Source organism: Enhydra lutris, unplaced genomic scaffold (assembly GCF_002288905.1).
Source record: "Enhydra lutris kenyoni isolate GAN:26980312 unplaced genomic scaffold, ASM228890v2 scaffoldscaffold24, whole genome shotgun sequence".
Classification (NCBI taxonomy): Eukaryota; Metazoa; Chordata; class Mammalia; order Carnivora; family Mustelidae; genus Enhydra; species Enhydra lutris.
The window spans coordinates 6,190,346-6,211,395 of NW_019154108.1; the positions used below are offsets into that span (position 1 = coordinate 6,190,346).

Genomic DNA, 21,050 nt, shown 5'->3' on the forward strand with positions numbered 1-21,050 from the left:
CAACTCCTGTGTGCTAGACTGATGGGAACAAGAAGCCAGTGGGGAAAGATGCTGTGGAGCTATTATGTTACCTGGGGTGGAAAGTCTCTTTGACATCAGGAAGTAAAGATGCTAATGACTGAAAAGCAACCCCTTTTTTTTCTTTTTTTTTTTTTTAAATTTTGAGAGAGAGAGAGCGAGAGAGCACATGCATACATCACGGGAGGGGTCGGGGAGGAGCAGAGGGATAGAGAGAGAGAGAATCTTAAGCCGGCTCCACGCCCATCGAGGAGCCCTATAACAGGGCTCAGTCTCATGACCCTGAGATCATGACCCGAGTCCACATCAAGAGTCAGACGCTTAACCGACTGAGCCACCCAGTGCCCTGAAAATCCACTCATCTTTGGGTTACTCATTCTGGATCGTTCTTGTGGATACATCCTTTTTTCTATAACAGGGATTATTTCTGGAGCCCCCAGCCACCTACCAAAAAGCCTTCTCTTATGTCGTGTTAGACATGCTTTCAGGTGCTGAAGAATAAGTATCTGAGTGTTTTCTAAACATTATCTCAGACGAGTTTACCCTTCGAGGCGTGTGTTTGATGCAGGGGACACCGAGAGGGCGAGGGGGCCATCTGATTCTGAGAGCAGCACCAGCGGTGCCTGGGGGCGTGGACGCCGGAGGCTTAACCGACTGACTGCTTTGTCCAATACCTTGATTCGTTTGTTTGTTAACCCGATAGAAATGTTCTTCAGGGAAGTAATTGAATTGCCTTCTCCAGTGTCTTGGCCCTGCGTTTGTGGTGTCAGGCCCAAAGTTACTACCTGATGAATTCAGTGGAAGCAAGAGTGCCCTTTTCTAGGACTACAGCGGAGTAGGTGCTCCCAAGACTTGGGCTTAAAGGCAGGGTTTTATGTAGTACTTTCTAGAGGTAAATCCTGTTCATGGATGGGAATTAATTGATAGCAAGGACAGACAGTATCTCAGTTTTAAATATTTCGTTTGCTTCTCCTTGTAGATCCTAACCTGTGGCAAGAAAATGCTATTTTAGGATAATTACTAACACCTCTTTTCATTGTAATAAAAACCAAACTTTGAGTCATTCTTTATGCACACGGTTCCCAGAAAGAGAACTGCCTTAAAAACAGATGAGGAGTTTGAAAGAATATAATTCTCATTTTGTGGTATGGCCCCTTTTCAAATAAGGAAATCAAAGCTGTCTGTTTTGATTATCTGTGGAACGTAACTCATAGTCAAAAACAATATCCAGTAGAGGTCTTTCAAGCAATGTTCTAGCCTTTTAAAAATAGTTCTAGAATGCCGTTTTGAAAGAGGCTTATAGCCTTGTGTATGTGCATTTGTAATTAAAAAAAAAAAATTCTGGGGCACCTGGGTGGCTCAGTGCGTTAAGCCTCTGCCTTTGGCTCAGGTCATGATCTCATGGTTCTGGGATCAAGCCCCACATTGGACTCTCTGCTCAGCGGGGAGCCTGCTCCCCCCGCCCCTCTGCCTGCCTCTCTGCCTACTTGTGATCTCTGTCAAATAAATAAATAAAATCTTTAAAAATAAATTAATTAAATAAAATAAAAATAATAAATACATACATAAATAAATAAATTATTCGGGGGCGCCTGGGTGGTTCAGTGGGTTAAGCGTCTGCCTTCAGCTCAGGTCATGATCCCAGAGTCCTGGGATCAAGTCCTACATCGGACTCCTTGGGGAGCCTGCTTCTCCCTCTCCCTCTGCCTGCCACTCCCCCTGCTTATTCTCTCTCTCTGTCAAATGAATAAAAAAATTCTTTAAAAGAACATTCTTCATTATGGAAAAGTTAAGACACGTGCAAAGGTCAAGGATGTACAGGGACCCACCACGTAGCCCTGAGCCAGCTGTGACAGTCACCAGTTCGGTTTCATCTAACCTCTTACACTCGCTGCGCCCATAGTATCTCTGAAGCAAATCCTCCACAGCTGTGATTTCATCCGTGTGTATTTTAGTCCGTATCTCTGAAAGATCCGCTTCACAAAACACAACCACTTTTACCCCTAAAAATAAGAAGAATCCCTAATGTGCCAGAATATCCAGTCTCTTTTCAAAAGTCTAATCTGTTCGTATATATTATAAATGTTTTTAATTTGTTACGGTATGTTTGAAACAGGATATAAAGAAATTCCAACCATTATAATTAGATGATATCTTTTAAGTCTTTATTATAGTTTCCCCACCAACACTTCTTTTCCCCCTTTACCTTTATTTAGGGAGGAAACTAGATCATTTTTTCTTGTCTTGGTTCTGACTTTTATAACAAAATATCCTGTGTTGGGTGGCTAACACAATAAACATTTATTTCTCACAGTTCTGGAGGCTCCAGTGTCCAAGGTCAAGGTGACGGCACATTTGGGATCTGGTGAGGGTCCTCTTCCTGGCTTGCACACTTCTGTCCCTTCATGTTCTCACAAGGCAGAGACTGGGGTGGAAGTAGGTCTGGCTTCTTTGTCTTCTCCTAAGATCACTAATCTTAGGGGTTGTTCTCTCAATACCTCATCTAAACCTAATTATCTCCAAAAGCTCCCATCTCCAAATACCATTACACTGAGGATTACGTCTTTGGCATATGAAATTTTTGGACACAAACATTCAGTCCATAGCAGTCCTGTGCTGTTTCTCCAAAGTCTGGATTTTCCTGATTTTAGCCTATTAATGCAGGAAACCTGATCCTCTGTCCTATATTTCTTGCAGATGAGTAAATAGCTGTAGATAATAATGAGGTAGTTAGCTAGCATTTTCCAAAATTAAGTAAATATATTTTTAAAGTCTTAAGCATTATGATGATCTCATTGAATTAAGCATATGTTTAGGTATTTCAGTCCTTTGCAGTTATTAGCCTTACTAATACAAAATGTTCCATCTTTAAGTTCAATTCTGAATTATCTTTTATTATATTATTTTTTATTAACCTATAGTATATTATTTGTTTCAGGGGTACAGGTCTGTGAATCATCAGTCTTACACAATCCATAGCACATACCCTCCCCAGTGTCCATGACCCACCCACCCCCTCCCTCGGCCCCCCACTCCAGCCACCCTCAGTTTGTTTCCTGAGATTAAGAGTCTCTCGTGGTTTGTCTCCCTCTCTGGTTTCATCTTGCGTCATTTTCCCTCCCTTCCCCTAGGATCATCTGTCTTGTTTCTCAAATTCCTCATAGCAGTGAGATCATGATAATTGTCTTTCTCTGACTGGCTTATTTAGCTTCGCATAATACCCTCTAGTTCTATCCACATCATTGCATATGACAAGATTTCAATTTTTGATGGCTGCATAATATTCCTGTGTGTGTGTGTGTGTGTGTGTGTGTGTGTGTGTGTGTGACATCTTCTTTATCCATTTGTCTGTTGATGGACATCTGGGCTCTTTCCATAGTTTCGCTATTGTGGACATTGTTGCTATAAACATTCGGGTGCACGTGCCCCTTCGGATCACTACATCTGTATCTTTAGGGTAAATACCCAGTAGTGCAATTGCTGGGTCATAGGGTAGCTCTATTTTCAACTTTTTGAGGAGCCTCCATACTGGTTCCCAGAGTGGCTGCACCAGCTTGCGTTCCCTCCAGCAGCGTAGGAGGGCTCCCCTTTCTCCGCATCCTCGCCAACACCTGTTGTTTCCTGATTGGCTGATTTTAGCCATTCTGACTGGTGTGAGGTGGTATCTCACTGTGGTTTTGATTTGTATTTCCCTGACGCCGGGTAATATGGAGCACTTTTTCAGGTGTCTGTTGGCCATCTGGATGTCTTCTTTGCAGAAATGTTGCCTCTTAGTTTGTTGACTGTTTCCTTCACTGTGAAAAAGTTTTGATATGATGAAGTCCCAATAGTTTATTTTTGCCCTTGCTTCCCTTACCTTTGGTAATGTTTCTAGGAAGAAGTTGCTGCGGCTGAGGTCGAAGAGGTTCTGCCTGTGTTCTCCTCAAGGATTTTGATGGATTCCTGTCTCACATTGAGGTTTTTCATCCATTTTGAGTCTATTTTTGTGTGTGGTGTAAGGAAATGGTCCAGTTTCCTTCTTCTGCATGTGGCTGTCCAATTTTCCCAGCACCATTTGTTGAAGAGACTTTTTCCAAAGGAAAAAAGACATTTCCTGCTTTGTCAAAGATTAGTTGACCATAGAGTTGAGGGTCCATTTCTGGGCTCTCTGTTCTGTTCCATTGATCTATGTGTCTTTGTGCCAGTACCATACCGTCTTGATGATCACAGCTTTGTAATAGAGCTTGAAGTCTGGAATTGTGGTGCCATCAGCTTTGGTTTTCTACTTCTGAGTTATTTTTGACATGATCTTCCTTTACTGTCTTCTTTGTTGAATGTTCCAGGTTCATTTTGTACACTTCTTCCCCTGTCCTGGATTGAGCTGTTTCTTCAGGTAGCACTGAGATCATTATTTAGAATGGTCTTTGGAGATCACAAACCTGGTTTGTACTTTTATTGCTATTGAATTAATACTGTAACTAGCTTTGCAGACAGAGCTAGAGTTAAAGTATGTTGTTAGTTCCTGTCAGCACTTCTAGTTCAAGTTCAGGGCACAGTTCTTAACTTTAAGGTCTGACATCCTGTATCTTTTCCTAGGTTGAGAAACCTGAGCTGCCAATCCTTACATCAGAGTCTCTTCCGCCATCTTGACCTTCTGAATCTCATTTTCTAGTAGATTCTTTGATCATTGAACATTAGAACAATATTTCTTCAATTTGTTCATCCTGAAAATCGCTCTTCTCTGCCCTTTATATTCGAAAGTCAGTTTGGTTAGATATAAAATATTTGGTTCACTCTTTCTGTCTTTAGTATCTTAAATATGTCATTGCACTGTCTTCTGACATAGTATATTGTCTTAATGTATTATAATAGTAAGGGTTTTTTTTTTTTCCTTTGTAAGGAACTTGGTTTTTTTTGTATGATGACCAAAGGGTCTTTTTTTCTTTTTTAAATACAGTAGTTTTACTAGAATATGTCTCAGTGTTGATTATTGACATGGCCTTTTAACATGTAGCTTCAAACATTTTTTATTTATTTAAAAAAAAGTTCATATTTTTAAATATGTGTTCTGTTCCACTGATTTGATTATCTTTTTCTTTTTTTAAGATTATTTATTTATTTATTCATTTGACAGACAGAAATCACAAGTAGGCAGAGAGGCAGGCAGCAAGAGGAGGAAGCAGGCTCCCTGCTGAGCAGAGAGCCCGATGCCAGGGCTTAATCCCAGGACTCTGAGATCATGACCCGAGCCATCATGACCTGAGCAGAAGTCAGAGGCTTAACCCACTGAGCCACCCAGGTGCCCTTTGGTTATCTTTTGTAGGGACTTTTATAATACACCTGTGAGAATGTCTTCTATACTTGTAGCTTCCTCCTTACTTTCTTCATTTCTCTTTGATTTAAACTTTTTTCTTTAATTTTATCTTCTGTTTCTATTAACAAATGATACGTTTTTCTTAGTAACTCTTGTGAGTTTTCAGTTCAGACTTCATGTATGAAATATTTTATATTTCATGGTTCTTTACTAAATTATACCACCTTGTTTCTGAGTTTTTTTTCTACTTCTAATTGTGTTTATTATAGCTGATATCATTTTATTAATTTCTTTTAGCTTGTCTTAAAATATTAGCCAGCCGTTTTCATCTGCTTATTAGGCCTGTTTCTGGCATGCTCTGGCATGATCTGGGATGTTCTCATTGGTCCATAGAAACTTTATTTTATCCCTCGTTTCTTTTTTGTTTTTTAATTACTATTAAACATAGGACTTAATCGCAATCTCCTTCCAGATCTTCTTTGTTTGTTTGTTTTTCTTACTTTCTTCCATTCTTTCTGTGTTAATCAAGGCATAATTTATACAATAAAACAGGTTCAATGATTAACTACCATTCAAACATCATTCAAAACAGTTCTGTTGCCTCAATCTGTTTACCCCACACCTCTCTGAAAAGACAATCATTATTTTGTTTTCTATCAACATAGATTAATTTTGGATATACTTGGATTTCATGTAAATGGAATCATATGGCATGCATAATTTTGACTATGATGTTAGGTATAGGCTTTTCACAGATGCCATTTATCTAATTGTGTATGTTTACTTCTATTCCCATCTTACAAAGAATTTTTTCCTTTTTTTATAATAATTTGTATTTTATTTTTTAAAAATTTTTTGTCTTCATTTAGTGAAATAACCATATGGCCTTTCTTTACTCTGCTCATGTGACAGGTTACACTGATTGCTTTTCAGATGGTAAAACAACTTTGTATTGGCATAAACTCCCAGTGTTTGTGACATAGTATCCATTTTTTAAATTGCTGCTTTCAGTTTGTTAATATTATATGAAAGATGTTCTACTTTTGTTGACAAGGGATATTAATCTATAAAACTTTCTCTTTTTTTCCCATATGTTTTTATTTTTTGGTATCAACATCAGAGCAATGCTGGCCTTATAAAATGAGTTAAGAACATGCTCTCACTCTGTTTTCTGAAAAAGTTCGTGTTAAATTGGCATTATGTCTTCATTAAATATGTCATTAATTAGGTGTAACTAAATATATGTAAATGCACCTATGAAACAATTTGGACTACAAGTATTTGCAAAGGGATATTTTTTGTTACAGGTTTATAAAAAATAATTATTTATTGAAATAAATTTCACTTATTGAAATAACTGAGATTACTTTCATTTTTTTTTTTTTTTTATTAACCTATAATGTATTACTTCCTTCAGGGGTACAGGTCTGTGACTCATCGGTCTTACACAATTCACAACACTGACCATAGCACATACCCTTCCCAGTGTCCCATCACCCAACCACCCCAGCCCTCTCACTCCCCTCCCCTCCAGCAACCCTCAGACTTTCAATTTTTAATACATTTTGGCATAAAATTGTTGATAATTATACTTTTTTTTTAAAGATTTTATTTATTTATTTGTCAGAAAGAGAGAGAGAGCACGAGCACAGGCAGACAGAGTGGCAGGCAGAGGCAGAGGGAGAAGCAGGCTCCCCACAGAACAAGGAGCCCGATGTGGGACTCGATCCCAGGACGCCGGGATCATGACCTGAGCCGAAGGCAGCTGCTCAACCAACTGAGCCACCCAGGCGTCCCGATAATTATACTTTTGAGGCCTGTATGATCTATCATGATAACCCCACTTTCATCTGTGGTGTTGGTAATTTGTATTTCCTCTTTTTTCCTTTATCAGCGATGGTAGATGGCTATCAAGTTTAGTAAATTTTTCAGTAAGCCAGTTAATGATCTCACTAATTTTCTGTAAGGTTTATTTTCTGTTTCTTACTAAATGTTCTTTGCATTATTTCCATTCTTCTGCTTAGTCAAGTTCCACTTGCTCCTCTTCCGTTTCTGGAGTTAGATGCCTTATGTTACTTATTTCACACCTTGATTTTTCTAATTAAAGGTGTTTTAAAGTTCTGAATTTCTAAGCACTGCTTCATCTGCTCCCACATCTTTTGGTATTTTTATGTTTTAAATTTTAGTCCGTTTGTGGCTTTCCTGCTCTAGATCTTTCTTTTTTGTTGCCTGTGCATAATGGTAAAAAAAAAAAAAAAAAAAAAAAAAGACCTCATACTGCCTGCAGATTTGCCCCTCTAATATATCTGCAATTCCTATTTCCTTCGTCCTTTTCTTTATCCTGCACAATTTGAATCTACTCCCAGCGTTTTCTACCAGTGCAGAGCTCTGCCAAAAGAGGGAGTTTCTCTGGGTTAGTACTAAGACTTCATATATTCAGGCTGTCCCCAGCCCTTTCAGAACTGACTGTAGATCTTCTCTTCCATGCGCCAGAGTGTATAAAACCCCTTCCAGTTTCAGCTGCACCTCTCAGATATCCCTTAAACAATTTTCAGGGGTGCCTGTGATTCGGGGTTTCTTCTGTTTTGTGGGACCCCCCACCCCGTTGCTTTCCTCTGCCTCCTCCCATATTGACAGTGTCACAGCTTAGGTTCTGAGTGGTCAGTGGTTTGTCTCCCCTGTTTGCATTTGGAGGTTTGTGGTGATAATGGGCACAGTGTTTTTGCAGATTTTTTTTTTATCAGTTTTGGTTTTTAATATCTCAGTTCTGTTTTGATGTGGGGATTGAGAGATTTCAAAACAGTTCTGCTGAAGCTATCTTTTCAGAACGCTGTGGCTACCTTGATTGTATCACAGAGCCATAGTTTGTACTATTTCATGTTTGTAGCAAAAGAGGTGTAGCGCTGACTTTTTCCAGAGACGTCTACTTACGAATCCTGATTGCAGGGTCTGGATTATTTAGTGACCTCTGGAGTTGTCTCTTACTATGACTGCTGCATTTTCTTTGCATTATAACTACGGTTCTTTCCACTACTGGCTCCTAAGCCGTCACTCATTTCAGGAGTGTCCCACAGAACAGCCGGTAGTGAGGAAAGGCCCAGATAAAATGCCTGCCCTCTTTTGTGCTCCTGTGTTGCCGTTTGTTGGATGGGACCCTCCTGGATTCCAATTTAGGAAATTAAAAAAAGGGGGGGGGCTAATTCAGAAAGCATGGAACTTGTCCCTCGCACCCGCGTCCAAATGGGTATCTTTCATGTCGTATAAATATGACTGAATTAGCTGAATGCCACCTAATACTGCATAGGATTATATGACCAAAAATGCCTCTAGCATACAAGGTACCTTGATAACTTGTAGAAATTATTGCCCATCATTTATTTGGTTACTTTTTAAAAGAGCTTATGACGTATTCTAGGGAGTGGGGTGGTTGAATGCAGTTGGGAGAGCATTCGTGATCCTCAGATAAGTCTTTACTCTCTGTGTCCTACTTCGGTGACACATTCTTTCACCGTGGCCACTTCCAGAGAAATGGCTGCACACATAGGTTGTCATTATCGAGACTCATGCTGTTCAGCACTTTCACATGCTGACTTCGGTTCAGTTGCAGGATCTCGTATGTCTCACAAGTTCATTGAGTCTAGCACAAAGAGCATTTTTTGTGAAAAGTCCTTCTTAGAAAGTTAATACATGTATTGCTATTTTAGTTTATAACATGCAAGTACTTTTCACTGAATCTTTATGACAACCTTGAAAAGGAGACATATCCTCCACTTTATACCTGAAGAAACTGAAAAGCTTAAAACTGAAACTCGGAAGTTGCTGCCTTCTTAAAGCTACGTAGGCAATTTATGACAAAGCCAGGGGGAAATTATTCAATAATTAGAATAATTACTACCAGTATCAGAAACCTGTGTGCGAGCCAGTAATTCAAAAATGTCTGCAAGGGAACATGATCACATGAATGGTTTTTAATAACTCAGCCTCAATTGAATTAGTTACAGTTTAGAGAAAATTTTTAGTAAATATGTATTCACATTTCTTATTATATAATGTAGAATACACAGTATTTGTGATGGAAAATAATATGTAATACAAAGTAAATTTGTTTTGTGTTGAAACATGTAACAGTTTGGAAAATCGTGTTTTGGAATTCAGTTGTTTATGATTCTGAATCCTATATTCGCTCCTTTAGACCATGCTGCCTCATGATAGAACTTTCAGAATGTTCTAAGTGGCTAAAGAGAGGAATCAATTATGACAGCTTAGGTATGTCTGCCCAGACTAACTGGCGTGGACTTTAATGATCAATTTAGGAAGCATAAATACCAAGAAGTGGTAGGAAAGAGTAAATGGATGTCAGGGATCTGAGACCTAATTTCTGTCATACAGGTCGTAAAGTGTCTTTGGGCTCATAAGGAGAATGAGCAGTTTTCTTAGGAGGGAAGTATGTGCGTACTTTATCAGTTTTAATAAAATATGACCCAGATCTGTCTTAGACTATTCCTGCCGCCGGCCGTCTCCTCTGTGGCAGTCGTCACCCCATCAGCACATACTGTGGACGCATTCTGATGTCATTACGATGGCTCTGGACGGCCAGATTCTCACATACCGTATCCACTTAGCCTGACTCTCTCAGGATTGACTGCCTTTACTCTGTCATTTTTCCTACGAGGCAAACTATGGAGAAATACATAATTCCCAGGAGCTACACATTTGGTCAAATGCATGCTGTTGTCTCGCCCCAGAATCTAAAACCTAGTGTCCTTGGGAATCTCACTGCTTAGAGACTACCGTGAGGCGAGTTTAAAAACAGAAGAGACTAGCCCGTTGGTCATAGGGTGGCTGTGAATTCTTTATTCGTGTGTAAGGCTCGGTCTCCTTCCCTTTCTGAGCACATTTACCCTACATATCTCATTTTACTAGTGCTCATCTCAAGGAGATAGTTTTCATATATTTTTCAGGATGAGGTTTTGAAATCAGCTATAGGACAAACTGAATACGTACAGATGTGTGTTGATGTGTGTACGTGTGAACACATATTTTTAATCAATACAATATGGCAAACTCAAGTCATCTTAGAAATGTTTGCTTCATAGTAAATCAGTAAATCAGAGGTTTATGTAGCAGCAAAAGTGCTGGGCCCTGCCAGGGTAGGGGAGAAAAGGGAAGGGGGTGGCAAAGGTTATTGGGATGTCACTCCTTTTTGCAGCAACTCTGGCCATACGCTGACCAGCTGCCCAGGTGTCCTCACCATGACATTACTGGTTTTATTGGCCTAGGTCCTTTTCAGGGCATTTTTTATGGGAATGGAAGACTTTTGTTGAGTCATAAAGGTACCATTTACCAGTTGTATGCTCTTTGTCAACGAGGCCTTCTGAAACTCTTCTGAGCTTCATGTAGTTGTATTCTGAAGCAGCACCTTTTAAAGACTGACGCTATCAGGGGCACTTGGGTGGCTCAGTGGGTTAAGCCTCTGCCTTCTGCTCAGGTCATGATCTCAGGGTCCTGGGATCGAGCCCCGCATCAGGCTCTCTGCTCGGCAGGGAGCCTGCTTCCTCCTCTCTCTCTCTGCCTGCCTCTCTGCCTACTTGTGATCTCTCTCTCTGTCAAATAAATAATTAAAAAATCTTTGTAAAAAAAATAAATAAAGACACATCAGTCCACAGTCACAGTGCTGGCTGCCATATTGGTATCCAGTCAATGATATTGCCATGATCTGATGAGAGACTTTGTCACCATTTCCTGGGACTCACTTTTTTCTTTTCTCCTCAGCAATGTAGGAAACCCAGCTGTATGTAAGCAATATAAAATACATAGAGAATACATAGTAGTTTGGGGACAAATGGCTAATATTTCATTACTTTAGAGTGTAAGAAAGAAAGTAGAGACCCACTACCTATAATATGTCCCAACTTGATTCTACGTTTATTTCTACGGTATATCAGGCACTTAGTGATTAACTTTGACAATGGAATTGGACCAAGGATAGTTATCAGTATATGGAGGATTCTAGTCAGCTGCTACTATCTGTATCCAAAACTCTAACATAAAACCGTAAGCGACTACTGTTGATGCTTGAAGAGTTTGAGTCTTCTTAGTAATAATAACCGTGTATGAATGAAATCACCATTTGGATGAAGGAAGAATATCCCATATTGGAAAGTAATCACAGCTTTTATGCTCTTGTGTGTGCTTTGACAGCTTTTTGGAGACTACAGCCTATTTCTTCATGAAGCCAAAACTTGGAGAAAAGGAGGTGTCCCCGAATGTTTTCTTCAGTATCTGGCATGAATTCAGCTCTGACTTTAAAGACTTTTGGAAGAAAGAGAACAAACTCATTCTACAAGAAAGGTAGGTTTTTTTCGTTTGCACAATGGCATTTTAAAACTGGTATTTTATTAGGTGTGACACCACTGGGGTTGCCAACTTTTCTAGCCTAAATGAAAAATTAGATGGCCCTCAACCTGGGATATCGAGTCTAACAGGGTGCTGAGAACTGACAAAATTTGGAGTTTGAATAAGAAGGTTGGCCCAGAGGCTATAATGCTGCAGAGCGTAGCAGGGGAAATGGTTTGCCAGGACCACCGTCTGGTAAAACAACTTCTGTGAGGAGGAAACCACAAAAAAGCAGATCATGTAAGTGGAGTGGAACAACCCTGCTGAGATGATAACCCCTACTCACCTCAAAAGGCCAATAGCAAAGACCATATAAAGGTAAGATGAATCATTTTTGTTTTGTCTTGTTTTTGCTCAGTTCATGAGATACTGTCCAAATTTCACCATTTGTATTGAAGTTTCTGGCAGATGTCACCAGGAAACAGATGATTGGTATTTTTTAAAAGATCTTTCAGGATTCTTGTAGAATTACACCACATTTCCTAAAGTAAACGTTTTCAGGAATGAAGGGAAGTTTTTTCTTTTAGGTGTATGAAATAAAGTCTTTGTCACCGATTATGAAATTCTGTAGAGGTGTATTAAATATTAACTCAGGAGGAAGGCTAGCTCTCCCAGGACAGCAGCCCTAAATAACTAGGTCTACCGGGAGGAGGAAAACGAGGCACAATCACCCTGTAAACCACATGCTAAAACGGAACCAATCAGTTGCTTTCCAGCATCCTTGGCCTAACCATGACTTTGCTTCAGATCTTTAGAACACTTACATCCTGAGGGACTTCGGTCGTCATAACACAAAATTCCAGTTTCTGCTTACTGTCTCCCGTACATACAAAACCATGATTGTCCGCCTAGTTTTCACTTGTCAGTAGATTCTGAGAGGACACATCCTGAAATCAGTTGAAATTAGTGGCTGGCGTTGTTTGAGCACATAGACTGTGGTGGGAGTGCTGACTCATGTAATTAATCACTTGGATTTCGCGGTGTTTTCATAGAAGAAGCTATACCTCAGTGAATAGTAGATGGAAAGAGAGTGGTCTGAACAGAAGGGAAGATGCTTTAAATATTCATTCTAAAGATGAGAGTGTTCTACTCCAAAGGTCATCATTATGGGTTAACCAAAAAGGTGCGATTTTAGTCAAAAGTCCCATGCAGGTGAGCTAGGAGAGCGAATTACTGAAATACAGGCCCACTTAAATTGCCATCCGTGTCCTTCACACTTGGCCGTATGTTATCTTTCTGAAAATTTTTTTTTTACCAAGCAAGGGCTGTCGGTTTGGAAAATCGTGACGAGGAACCTCTTCTTGACTTCACACATCCCCACAGCCTCCCTTCCTGTCCCTCACGGGTCCCCGCGGGCCTTCCTTCATCTCTAATCTCAACTTGTCCCTGGAAAAGAGCTGACAAGTCAGTCACACAACTGTACAAATCTGAGAGAGGAATAGCTCTTTTTCTTTTTTTTTTAAAGGTTATTTATTTATTTGTTTATTTGAGAGAGAGAGAGAGAGAGAGAGCAGGGAGAGGAGCAGAGGGAGAAGGACCAGAGTCCACACTGAGCACAGAGCGGGGCACGGGACTCGATCTCACCACCCTGAGATCAGGACCCGAGCTGAAATCCAGAGTCAGATGCTCCGCCCACTGAGCCGGCCAGGTGCCCTGACGGGTGGGTGTCTCACCGTGTGCCGCTATTTGCTTGGTGGCTGGGGTCAGAGTCCTCATGAGGATGGAAGTGACAGGCGTCAACAAGACAGAAGGGGTGGCGCTGTGGTCCGGGAGTCACTGTCCCGGCAGCCCGTCAGGGAGGCGATGTGCTGTCACGGGCCGTTGTGTTCCCGTGGCGGCGCCGCCGGAGGTCCTGGGACAGAAGGTGGGCGACTTCCGCTGTGGTTCGCCTTTACTTCGCGCCTCTGTGCGGGAGCCGGGGAGATGCCCTTCAGGGAGCTGCTGGGACTGACTAATGCGGTTGCCCCCCGCCCCCCAGGGTCACGCAGTCTCCCCCAGCCTGGGCTCCACGAGGTCGAGCTGTGTCTCTAGGTAACGCTTTGGTACCGGTCCCCTGTTCCTTGATGTTTGATGCATTTAACGTGACCCAAGCCAGCTCTTCCTCACGGGGTGTCTCGTAAAACCAACCACGTGCTGCTTTCATTCATCCTGTGCCCGTCCTGTCCTAGGACTGTACCGAGGCTCTTTTGACTCAACCTCTGGTGACTTTGCTCACCCCTTGGTGGCAGTGTTGTGAGTTGGCAGATGACAAGTGCTCTTCCCTGCCGGCTTCTCGTGGTTCGGAATCATTTGCCTTTAACCAAGGGCCAAGGAGGAAGGTGAGCCCGGTGAGCGCGCCTTCTCCACCCTTTGACTCCTGAAACTCACCTGCTGGCAAACTGGCCGCTTTGATAAGCAAGACCATTGGTCTGATTGGTTTGTAGAAAGCCTCGTCCCTTTCCTTAGTGTAAGGACCAGTGACAATTTCCACTGGGAAAGGGGGGGGCCTTGTTAAAAATTATTAAACAGTTTCAAGATGGCACGTACAGAGCCCTTCCAAAAAAGTGTGCAGACAGCACCCATGAAGCCAGCCTTGCCCAGTGAAAGCTTTGCTTCCTATTTTCTGTCGTAAATGGAAGGGCATTTTAGGAATGCTTCGTCTCCTCAGACATTGCTAAGAAACAGGATGTGGTCAATGAAAAGTGTTAAACTTTGTGTAGCGCAGCTGGTGTCGAGCTGAGTGGAACTTCACATCACGCTACAGATGCTACAATGGGTGCTGTTACCCCAACCGGGTTGTCGCCTCCTCTGTACCCTGTATTTATCACGTGCCTGTTTTGTTTTGTTAGTCTTATACTGTGATGATGCCTAATGATGTGTGTGTTTTCATTTCATGCCATAACCATGCTGACGTTTGCCTTTTAGTCTTTATTTCCCACTGAGACGTTTTGTGCCTTCGTTTATGATGTAGCTCTCACGGTCCCTAAGCCAGTGCCTTTCCACCCTCTGGTCTCCATGAATTTCTGCTGACTTGACTTGTTAACATCATTGCTTTTGACACAGACATGGGAATAACTTAGCTTACGAAGTAATGAACATGCTTTCCTACACAGCTTAAGTTTATCCTTGTAAGTAATTTTTTAAAAATTCCAAATACTTTAAGCAAAAGGAAAGGCACTGTTAGTCAAACCCCAGAAGGGCAGGGATGGAAACTTGCCTGTGGGTTGCCTGACTGTAGACGCTGGAACTGCATTCTGTGGCGGTTAGTAAGGGAGGTCCATGCTGTCGCTCACTATCTGTCTTTCTAAATGTCTTCTTTCCTCCTCTACTCCCTTCTTCTTCCTCTTCTTCTCTCCCTCTCTCTTTCTCTCACTCTATTCTCATGGTCTCACTCTCTCCCCCTCTCATCTCCCTGCTACCACTCTCTGTGGTTCAGTCTAGTTTCCAAGTCAGGCTATTCCTTTAAGGGTGGCCCCATGGCCATTGGTCACAGCCAAGACTCACACTCTCACAACCCAGTAGGAGAGGGCACTCTCCACCATCTAGAAAAATTCCAAGGAAGAACTCCAGAGGAGTTGTACCCAGTTCTGAATCAGGCACCGTGGCCAGAGGTGTGGGGTACCATAGTTGGCTCCGTAGTTCACAAACCCGGTTGTGCAGCCAGAAAGGATTGACAGCCCCCTTCATAGCAGTCACTGGAGTTAGGGAAGAGAAGTTTTCCACAAAAGGAAATAATAATATTACTACCCCAAATTTATTAAGCCTTTAAAAATAACCTGCGTAATTAGCAGAATGTCTTAGCATGGTAGAAAAAAACCTGAACGATGGTTTCACGGTGTCCCTTGGTCTCACTTGGAATTCACAGGTTGACTATCTTTAAGGTTGTAAATCCTGTAAAAATATTTCCTGTCCCACCATTTCTATTTGGTTCTGATTATAGAATGGTAGTAACTTTATATTTTCTGGCTTTGCCCTGATGATTCCTATGATTGAGTAACTGTATTTCTTGAATTGGTGAATGCCTACACATCTGTGAAAGGTCTTAAAAAGGTCTGCTCTCTTTCTAATTGATATGGCTTGGAAAACATGAGGATTTTTGAGTTAGCTCTTCCACTTACCAGCCTGGCCATAGGAAGTCATAGTTTCCTAAACTGCATAATGGCGACAGTAATACCTCTCTTGCAGCGTTGGTGTGTGGACTAAACGAGGTAATATATTTAGAGTATGTTAACAGTGCCTACGTCCCCAGGGCTCTGTGGCTCTTCCTCCATCATTTAATATAAATGATTCCCTGATCATGGCTAGCTACAAAGGTAACATATCGGTAAGGCATATTAAGCATCTTAAGAACATATTCAGTGGATACAAGACATTTTTGTGACTCAGTTACTTTGTGGATACGTAGAGTGTCTTGATGATGAGTCCAAGGGCAAACTTTTGTTTGAGAATGTTCACGCGGTCCATCCCTCTCTTATTGACATCATGATACAGAAAGGAGTTCCTGTTTTGATGCTTTTAGGCAACTGACACTGGTCTTGTCAAGTCAGAAAAGGTGTTTTTCCATAGACTTGCAATGAGGCGTATGCAATCGTTAAAAAGAAATCCTTCTTGAAAAAGAGATCTAGACTTGTCATCACTGAGCAACACAAAACATATGGGAAAACATTTTTTAAAAAATGAGCTTGGTATATCCAGAAGAGGGGGGGCAAACCAACATTTACTCTGTTGCACATCTCCCCAAAGGGCCCACATAGCACAGTGTTAATATGTCAGGGACTGGGCTGTCCTTATCTCTTTTATTTTCGGGAACTCAGTGGTGTATCACCTAGCCACCAAAGAATCCATATGGAGCTTGGACAGTAAGAGCTGTATGAATTAGAGGAAAGAAGTGTGGATTGATTGGGAATACATGTTTGACCCCAATGGACCTGTGGTCCTGGGAGAAGACAGTGGGGCCCAAAACAACTCCACTTCTCACTTTTGCTCTGTTGTAAGCAGACTTCAGTTTTTCAATAGTCTTTAGCTGTATAGTTATGTGAAATTATTTGTAATTATTCTCATATTCCATATGGAGTTTTTACTATGCACAGGAGACATTCCAGTCCACTTGGTGAAGGTCCTATCTTGGTTGAGCTAACAGGCTAGTCCGCTTATGGTGTTATAGCAATGGGAGAAACCTGGGCAGGAGTGAAGTTTTAATTCTGTCCAGAGGACTTTTGACAAGGAGATTGGAGTTGGAGTAGGCTTTTTACAGGCAGTCCACGGAGGTAAGCACATTCTAGGCAAGGTAATACGGCTCTGGCATTGTGGCCTATCAGAATTTTATTTTTAGTTGACTTAAGACATTTTAATTTAACAAATCAGTTGTGACATTAGTAATGGTTGTGTTTAAAGTGTTGTCTAACTTAATTTACTGGCTTATTTATTTTGAGACACGTAGTCTTTGATGACCCAGGAGGAAGGATAACTACTCCATTGCAAGCATGTGGCAGTCAAGTCTAGTTTCTGCCTAACTGAAATCTGCAATTAGAGGAAAAGGATTTGAATGCTCGGCTGTAGAAGGTGATGCATTAACTTGGAGAGCACCTCATGCCATGTTAATATTCCTGTTACCATAATTTATATTTAAGAGAGCTGTATTTTCAGATTTAACCAGGACATCGTTAGGATAGAAGGAAGTGACTGTTTTCGAAGGGATTGAAAGTAAATCTAAAGAATGGAGATAAGGAAAGAAGGTTTATTGTTATGTAATAATGTACTTGTTGGATACCTAGGTGAAATTGCCTCTTGGACTGCATTGCTGTGTTGCAGTATTAAATGAATTTAGCCAACTGTTTACCCCTTTAATTGAGGCATCAGTGTCTAGAGAAACAACACATAATGAAATTCTCTTCCTGCATCTGACTTTTGTAGTAGAAACTTTGGCACAACAATTGACAATGGAATCTGAGAATGTGTAGGGACTGTGATCTACGTTCACTAAAGGAGTAATTAATATGCATTAAGACATAATAGATAATTCATTTATTTATTAACTTATTCAAAATTACTTATGTCCTACTGTGTGCTGGCCATATTTTCGGGCCATATAGTTCTTACCCTTTAGTGAGAGAAGTAGACAATAAAAAATACACATGGTTTTAAATTATAGGTTGAAATCAGTACTGTGAGGAAAATAATGAACCATTTTTGCAAAGCAAAAAGCAGAAGAGGTTCATTTAGAAAGTGTGGGCAGAGGAGGCCTTTCTGAAGAAGCAACATTTATGCTGACACTTAAAGAATTTGAGGGAGAAGCCATGTTAAGGGGCAACATAACATGTGAGTCTACCAGGCAGAGGTTTAGGAAGGTCAAGACAACATGGCAGAAAAGATTGGGAGCACTCCGAGAACGATGGAGATGTTGAGATGAATTTGATGAAATAGGCAGGGGCTCGATCACCCAGCCTCTCGTAGATCATGATAAGAGATTGACTTCTTTGTGCGCACAATCGAAAAATCATCAAAGGGGTTTTTACAAAGGGACTAACTGGATAAGATTCATTTAATGAAAAGGTTGTTGACTCAGATGGTAGTAGATTGGACGGTGGTATTGAGAAACAAGTTAGGAAGTTAGTATAGTGGCCCAGGCGAAAGATGGGATGCTGTGGACCCACGAGAAGGTGACAGAGATGAGAGGAAGTGGGGGTGTTGCATATATAGTTGGGAGGTATACTTGCACAAAATTGCTATTGGCAGGACGCAGCCATACCAGTGGTAGAGGGTCAGAAAATTCCAAGTCTCACCTCAGACCCTGACAAGCTCCTATTATCCAGGATGTTAGAGATCAAGAATGCAAACTTACCCTTTCTCTCCTAAAATGATTTACGAAGGCAAGGTTGGGGAAAGATGTGCATCCTCCAATATCAGGAAGTTCATTTTCCAGAACCTAGTTCTCCAAGAATGATGTAAAATCATAAGGTGAACATTAGATGGAAAAGATCTGTGTCTGCCTTCTTGAACTTGCCATTTTCCAAGACATGTTTTTTAAATCTTGGAAAATCCTTTCTCAAAAGCCTCGTGTTCAGAAATGGAAGAAACTCAACCCTCAGGGTTTCTGGTTCCAGCTCCCCATCAGAGAATCGGGACCAAGGGCCAGGAAAGTAGCTTGCCCAAAGATATTTTTTGCTTTGAAAAGGATTTAAACATTGCGATATCTTCCAGTAAATTTGTAGAAGCTTGTAAAGTTGTCTGAGCAATTACTAGTTTCTCTTCAGCATTTGCTAAAAATGTTTTTTGATGTCTTAGCAAAGTTTGTATAAAACCGTTTTGGATCAGAATGTGCTTCATGGAGTAGATATGTTAAATTACCTATTAAAAACAACATCACGTAACTTATATGGGCTGAAAACAAGTTGTTCCTTTACAAGCAAGATGGTATTTTTAAGGGGTCACTTTAAGTTTTGTTAGGATTATTCTCAAACAACGTGATGATTATAGTCTGCTAAAGGAAGAGGTCTAGATCTGTTAGATTTGAAAAATGTGAAATTAACCAATTCTTAGGTTTGTCTGGGTTTCTGCCAGAACCTGGATTTTTAAGATAATGAAAAATGTAAGAAGTCAGAGGCTCCCCAGAGTTCATTCCCACTATGCTGTTCTCTGAACTCTTCCGGCAAGGAAGTTGCATCTCCCCTGCCTCAGGATTCCACTCTCAGACACCACCCCTCTTCCCATGAGTGGGAGAGAAGCTGTAGAGAAATGAGAAATGCTTCTTAAAAGCTTGGAATTCTAAAGTAAATAATGGATCATCAGAGACTAGTCACGAGAAGTAAAGATGGAAGAGATTGTCTCCACAACGTTTTAGGTCTTGGTCTCTGCAACGGATTTGAAGCTGATGGCAAAGTTTAGACCAAGACATGTCGGTAGTTATTATATTTGACAAACAGCAATTAACTTACTTGGTTTTGCTGCTGAAGTCTGGTTAAGATTTAGAAGCAACAGTGATAAGGCATCAAACTCAATTTTAAAAGGAATCATTTATGAAAGCATGCGAGGAGTGTGTATGTGTGTGTAGTAGAGGGGGACGGGTTGTATGTGAGGGAACCAGGAATGGAGATCAGCCCTGAAGAAATTTAAGGAAATGTATTTTAGTATGGGATATACAAAAGGAATCAGGTAATATCCGTGTGTCTTTGTGGGGAAGAAATGGAGAATGGTCTTGAGAATATAAGTACAAAGGCCAGTAAGCATATGAAAAGATGCCGTGTATCATGAGCCGTCACGGAGATGGAAATCAAAACCAGAAAGAGACACGCGCACTAGGATGGCTAGAGAGGAAGAAGCAGACAGGATGACAAGTGTTGGGGGGAGATGAGAACTCGTGAAACTCGCACTCTGCTAGTGGAAACGGGCAGCCACGTCGGAAGACAGCTAGGCATCATCTCAGAAGGTTAAACCTAGAGTTACTGTGGGACCCAGGAACTCCGCCTGAGGTTTCTACTGGAGAGAAGGAAAGGCGTGCGTCCACACGAATACGTGTACACATGTGGCCGTGGCAGCACTAGTCATAATATCCCACAGACGGAAACAACCCCGATGTCCGTCAGCTGAGGAGTGGGTAAATGAAAGGTGAATATTACGATGGGATGTTACTTGGCAATTAAAAAAAAAGGGAAGCACTGGTATGTGCTGTACCATGGATGAACCTTGAAAATATTACGCTAAGTGAAAGAGGACAGTCACAAAAGGCTATCTATTGTATGATTTATGGGAAATGTCCAGAAGGGCAAACGTACAGGATCCGAAAGCAGATTAGCTGTGTCAGGGGTTGAGGGGAGAGAGTTATGAGGAGGGATGGTTAGTGAAGTTTCTTTTGGGGGGCATGGAATGTTCTAAAATTAGGTAGCTGCCCAACCCTGTGAATTTACTAAAAGAAACATTGAGTTGTCCACTTTATTTTTTTAGTTATTTTTTAAAGATTTTATTTATTTATTTGACAGAGAGAGATCAAAAGTAGGCAGAGAGGCAGGCAGAGAGAGAGGAAGGGAAGCAGGCTTCCCGCTGAGCAGAGAGCCCGACTCGGGACTCGATCCTAGGACTGTGGAATCATGACCTGAGCCAAAGGCAGAGGCTTTAAACCCACTGAGCCACCCAGGTACCCTGAGCTGTCCACTTTAAATGGGCAAATTTTATAGTCGTTAATGATAGCTCAATAAACCTCTTTTTTTTTTTTTAAGTAAATCGATTTCTCACGTCAGAGTTCTAAGCATAAACCAGAGCACAGTTGGACGTGCTGACCGCCTGTGATGATCTGTTAGACGGCTGATGGTTTAGAAGTTTTGCATTGGTTCTTGTGTCTTCCTTCCTGGTACACTCTCGGGCTTTCCCC

At 41.2% G+C, this 21,050-nt stretch overlaps 1 protein-coding gene across 1 annotated transcript in view; it reads left to right on the forward strand.

Annotated features, from left to right (window-relative positions):
- Window positions 1-21,050, forward strand: part of LOC111150900 (formin 2) — a 357,894-nt gene that overhangs the window by 319,475 nt on the left and 17,369 nt on the right. The window contains 1 exon segment of the mRNA XM_022508586.1: window positions 11,513-11,662. Within this exon segment, the coding sequence (XP_022364294.1) occupies window positions 11,513-11,662 (150 nt within the window).